The sequence below is a fragment of the Amphibalanus amphitrite genome, unplaced genomic scaffold (genome assembly GCF_019059575.1).
Source record: "Amphibalanus amphitrite isolate SeventyFive unplaced genomic scaffold, NRLGWU_Aamphi_draft 001188F_arrow, whole genome shotgun sequence".
NCBI lineage: Eukaryota > Metazoa > Arthropoda > Thecostraca > Balanomorpha > Balanidae > Amphibalanus > Amphibalanus amphitrite.
In genome coordinates this window covers 215,981-221,980 of record NW_024882682.1, presented here as the reverse complement: position 1 = coordinate 221,980, position 6,000 = coordinate 215,981, and the positions used below count along the sequence as shown (strand labels likewise).

Genomic DNA, 6,000 nt, shown 5'->3' with positions numbered 1-6,000 from the left:
AACTTGGATCTAATTCTGCCATAGAATCGGAATTGCGCGATCGGAGGGTAGAGGGCAGGGTCATCGCAACAAGCTTCGCTTAGCGGTGACTCTGTCCTTGTGAATCCTTCCCATCAAAAGGTTCGGACTAAATTTATAAAAAAATACCTATCGACAAAATCCATACAAAAAGCCGTATGCTGTTGTATTTACGCATGTGCGTTCGATTCCGAGTACTCTCAGTCTTTTTTTATTGCATAGTATAGTTTAATCGGTCCTACATGATCTCTCTTTTATTGATTAACCAAATATTAGCCGTTTCCACGACAGGAGCTAGCCAGCTAACTTTTTAACAGAGCACGACATTTTATTGACATTTTTTTGGCAAACGTACCTACATACGAGGTACCTACATCCGTACCTCTCGTATATGATAGACACATGTTTTCACGGAGATATAAAACATTTCGTTTTTCATCCCCAGGTCATTTGATTAAAGTTAAGTCACCAGGTCACGTCAACATACCTCAAGCAAAGTCAAGTCCTAGCTAAACCCGATGGATGTTTGATTTGAAACTGTCAGTGATTGAAACAATGGCATGATGCACGCAAGCTAAGTCCAGGATTTTCGACATCGGTTACCTAGGGTCAGATTGCTAGTTTTGCGACATGCTTGTTGTAACATGGCTTAGCTAAAACTGCGCCTTTTTCGCACGAAATTCGCGCTAAATGCTTTATGTAATATGATTGAATTTGCATGCACTGAATATTGAAAAAAAAACTTGCACCAGTAAATTTACATTATACAGCTGAGGTCATGAAAAGATCGTCATCACTTTTTTGTCAATAACCTTTGATAAAGACATGCTAGAATGATGAGAAATATTTCGTGTATGCTTACTGCTTAACCCAACAAAATGAATCGATCGATATACCGCATGACCTTTTAGATCAAAACATCATCTGAAACCTCCATAAATCTTCCTAGTTAAACTTTTGATGTCAAATTACAGTTCATTCGACGTTTTACGACCAAAAAAGATGCTGTTGAAAGCCGTGCTAATAAATGCCCTCTGAAAAGTTATGGCTAAAATGTCAAAGTCTGATTTGACGGTTGTTGTCCTCTTGGGTTTCAACCGTTGCCTGAAGCTAACGGTTCTTTTGATTACTTTTGCTGGTCACCGAAAGAACTAAAAAAGTCATCGAATACTTTTATGTTTGTAATTCGCGAGTAAAGAGCCATTTTATGGCAGAAAAACGTTTAAAACAATGAAACTGTTGATGAACATCGGCGACTTAACCTTTGGTCTGACCAAAAACACACGTGATCAAAAACACGTAATCCTAATACTTTTATAGTGAATTGACGATTTCTTTGAAAGGATGCTTCTCGCTCATTGTCTCGGGAACCGATTTGGCGGGACTTTCAACTCTTTTCCCTATTTGAATCTGATTTATTTGTAGAAGTGCTTACTAATTTTATTTTTAGAATCCTTTTCAAGCAAAGCATATCGAATATATAACATTTTGCAAAGAAACCTTAACAATTTACGGCGAGGTCAGAATGTTGATAATCCGTGCTGCATGCAGCACACCTCTCTGGTCGTTTTTTTTTTCTCTGACTCAGGCATAAAATCATATAGGTAGCTGCCGACGGAAGCGTTCATCTAAAAATCTTATACTTGCCGACGGAAGCGTTCATCCGAAGCAGACTGAGCACTCCCCCGGCATTTCCGAGTGTGTGGGGATCTGAGCTCGATCATCCCTGGCCCCGGCGCTGACTCATTGAGGCGCACCCCGTCAGCGTCTGGCCGTCTGACAAGATGACATATGTAGATGTCGCGCAGACATTTCTGTTGTTGTTCATCCCGGTCAAATATTGTTCAATCTCGGCGTAGATCAATGTTTCAGAATGTTCATTATCACCACGATTTGTAAAACGGTCTTGGCTAGCCGGTCTCGGTCTAGCTTTGCAGACCGTTTGGTTGTTCCGCCAGTGATGTGATCTCCCGACTCTGTGTGCCCCCAGGCGTCTGCTGCACCTTCAGAGTCTGACGTCATCTCCAACGTCTGACATCACCATCTGACGTCATCTCGGACGTCTGACGTCATCTGTGCGATAGGACACCACCCCATCCGCTTTGAGAGGCCATGAATGCGTAAACGCGCCTCGTATTTCATCGGGTGTCACTCGGAATTCGGCAGCTGCGGCGCTGGGTCGGGGACTGCAACTCCTCACACGACGGAAGCGGAGGCAAATATTCGGTGACTGCAGCGAAACACAAGACAGTAGCGCAAGGCGTCGCTTGAAGGAGAACTGGTTGAACGTATTGGCTTTTGGAGGTATCAACCAGCCGGCCAAACGCTGGCACGGGTGAAAAAGATTTTCTGAAGAGGTAGTCGCCTGTTAGTCACTTTGCAAGACAGCTGACCACTGCACCGTGCCCGACACTACTGTGACAGCTCCAGCAGTTCAGTGCTTAGCGTGTGGACTCGGCGTGTGGACAGTGTGGCTTTGGAGTGTGGACGGCGGCTGCAGTGATGTGCGGTGTCATCAGCGAGGACCAGTGAAAAGTGTCAGTGACCGGTGCCAGTGACTGTTGCCCGTGGTGTGTGACGGTGCGTGTGTGGTAGCTAAACCTCACTCGAGGCGGAAAGACACCTATCCGCCCACCACCATGAGTCGGCCAGGATGGACCATGTCTCTACAGAGACCCGCCAAGCTCGCCGGCAAAAAGGCACTCAGGTAAGTCAGAGCGCGACGCTTGCACGCGACAGGCTCGTCAGCTCCGCCGAGGTGCTCTGCCCTCAGCCGAGCAATGGTTGCGGCAGCGGAGGTTATTTGTCTTGCGTTACGTGTTTAAATGGGATCATCCGGGTCGGTGAGACCAGATTATCACAGCCAAACCGTTACAGCATGCGTTGGAATAATGTGCAAGATATACGGATCCCGAAGTACCTTTTTGGGAACGCGGTGCGATGATGTTCCGCTGCCAACCGCACACGCGCGCGCGTCCGCCAGAGCTGCCATCGGGTCAGGCGTTTATGGGGGCTGGAGCACTGCGATGGTTTGATTGTGTGGCCTGGTAATGGTACTCGGGCAGTATATCGCGACTACTTAGCCGGTGATGAGAGGTGGGAAACCACATCGCTGCGGCTTCTGTTCGGAAAGAACTATTGCTAGCGGGATTCATAAATGCCAAGGTCGGTCCCTCTGTAGCTAGTGGCGGCTGAGGTCCTGTGCCGCTCTACATATATCATGCATATGCATATGCGAAGTGATGTCAAAATGCTAGAGGAGAATATCTCATCAGAACGCGTTACCAGAGGAAAGCTCCATGCCTGCTTTCTTCACCGTAACTTGATCAGAATTGTAGTTGAAGTCTGGTAAGGTTTGCGTTTGGTCGACCCAATAGGTCATTTTACTGCATGCAAAATACCTACTATCAGACGGGGCTCGAAGTTCCACCACCAAATTATCAGTCTCTCAAGTCTCTGAGTGGATCCAGAGCAGCAAATAGAACCCCACAGAGTGGAGAGTTGGCCCAGCTGCCGGTCTCCCGTCGGGCCGGCCACCCATCAGAGCTGGTCCGGTCCCGAGAGCCACCCACAGGGCGCACTCCTTTCCTGGGTCACGACTGGGCACCTGCCGGCTGACCCCGCTGACCTCAGTGACCTCAGTGACCTGCACTGACCTCCCTCGGAGACCCGCCGCCCCGCCGCCGACCAGACGCGACCTCCGCGTGGTGACATCACGCTAACACCGTCTTCAATCGACACCGATGTCCTCGGGTGAGAGTGGCATCTCACCCCATCAGCGGTGTCATCCACACGTCGGCTCAGCTCGACCCAAAGACCTCACTATGGAGCTACAGAGCTCAGCTCTCTCGGCAGGCCCGGCTCATTGACGTATGCCGTCGGGTCAACTCGAGGCTGACCTTTCAACGAGTCGCTTACTGAAGCCGTTTCTCATTCATCGCTGGTGCTTCCACAAGGCACACACACACACACACACACAGAATATCTATTAATCAACACGTATTACCAAAAAGAGAAACGTAAGTAGAAAACAAATAGTTATACAAGGCGTTTCGAAAAAATAATAGCAGATTGGTGCAAAAGCGCCAAGCGCTTAATTCTAGGCACCTCTCTGTAAAGGAAATGAAATTAATTGCTGCTAATCACACCGCCGCCGCCAACCCAGTCACCGATGAGCGGTTGGGATGAATGCAGACCGCGCGCCGGCCCGCGGGGACAGCACCAAGGTCACACTTTGTTTTTGAATCAATAAAAAACTAGGGTTGATTTTAAAGAAAGTGTTATTGTTGACTAAATCTATTTGAGTTAATCAAGAATCTTTGGAAGTGGTGTGCCACCCGCCGCCCATCCCCGTCGCCAAGAGTTTCTCCATGAATGAGCAACCGAAGTGTCAGGTTGGAATCGAGTGGTTGGTTGTTAGTGACATTGCCGAGAATATGCAAAACGTCTCGAAAGAGTTGATTTCTTTGGTGTTCATATTTTTGGCAAAATAATGTGAAATGACGAACGTTTTCCGTCGGGTAACCACATGAACAAGCAGTGGTCGAACACTTGTTTATCTGGAACTGATGTGAATTTAATAATGACATTTCTGTTCTTAATCTGGTGTGGAGGGCATTTCCTTCCTTGGATCCAATTTTGTAATAATTTGGAGGCTTGGATACTCCCAGCCGCTCGGTAATCGCTCGCTTAAAGGATGTATGGGTTAATGACCTAATTGATTCTGGGAGCCCGTTCCATAGTTTGCCGGTTGAAAGAAAGTATGAGGATTGATAGGATGTGGTACGGTTTGCTGTGATCGTGTGGTTACTCGCGTTTCTTAGCGTTCTGCCAGTTTGTTGGATGCGAGTGGCCGGTATGATTAACTTGATATATGCAGGTGTATGTTGGCTATGTGTGAATGCATGGTACAACGATAGTTTGTGTATTTTCCTTCGAATAGTGAGTCTGTTCCACCCCAGGTCATATAATAATTTATCTGTTGGTGTTCTATATAGTGTACCGGTTACTAGTCTTCCCGCTCTGTTTTGAAGTGTCTCTAGTCTATATGCGTCCTGTGCTGTCAAGTGTCCGTCATATATGGTATCGTATAAGTCAAAGTGAGGTCTCACATATGTTTTGTAAACGTCGTCAAGAATGTCTCTGGGAATGTATGGTGCAATAGGGTAGAGTGGACTCAATGTTCTCTGTACCTTTTTGCAAATTTCATTTACATGCTGATGGAAGCGCAAGTCTTTTGAAAATGTCATTCCGAGATGTGTATGATTGTCACATTGTGGTATCCTATCGTTTCCAAATGTTAGGGTTGGCGAAGTGTATTTTTGTTTTAGTGAAAATGTTTGTTGTTTTGTCTTGTTTGTGTTGAAAGTTATTGCCCAGTCCTGTCCATATTTGTATATTGCATCGAGGTCCTTTTGTAATGATGCCTGTGCTTTGATAGTGTCTGCTGTTGAGTAGGATGTGTAAATAGAGACGTCGTCAGCAAAGAAGAGAATGTCGTTATGTGTCTTCGTCGAAAGTCCGTCAAGATATATAAGGGCTAAAAGTGGTCCAAGGCAAAAACACTTACCAGATGGTTGATGTAGGGACTCATACCGGCTGAATGAATTGCTTTTGTCTCTGTGCTGCTAGGCTTGCTAGCTTGCTTGGGAGCGTGGCCGCGCGGCCGGTCGCGGTGCGGCGCTTACAGAGCTTGCGGCACAGAGCGACAGTGTCAAGGAGTCAACGACGTAAGTGGGCGCAGCAGTCGGGCCGACGGGCCATGACAAACGGGGGGCGGCGGCGTATGTAGGCCCAGTGCGCAAGCCATTACACCAGCAGCCCCCGTCCGCCGTCGGTAACTCCGAGACACCAACAGGGCAGCGGCGGGGGCAGAGCCGAGTTCAGGGCCGACCAGCGCACACGCAGGTCACTGGAGACAAATAGAGACGGTCGGCGGGTGGTCGGGGCTGTCAGAGACTGTCAGAGAGGGACAGACGTATA

The 6,000-nt window shown here is 47.6% G+C and overlaps 1 protein-coding gene across 3 annotated transcripts in view; it reads left to right on the top strand.

Annotated features, from left to right (window-relative positions):
- Positions 1-1,993: 1,993 nt before the first annotated feature.
- The window catches only part of LOC122370945 (serine/arginine repetitive matrix protein 1-like), a 73,489-nt gene continuing 69,482 nt past the window's right edge, over positions 1,994-6,000 (top strand). For all 3 annotated transcript variants that reach the window (XM_043346923.1, XM_043346933.1, XM_043346929.1), the window contains exon 1: positions 1,994-2,725. In XM_043346923.1, coding sequence (XP_043202858.1) covers positions 2,658-2,725 — 68 coding nt within the window. In that variant the 5' untranslated portion in view covers positions 1,994-2,657. The remainder of the gene's footprint in view (positions 2,726-6,000) is intronic.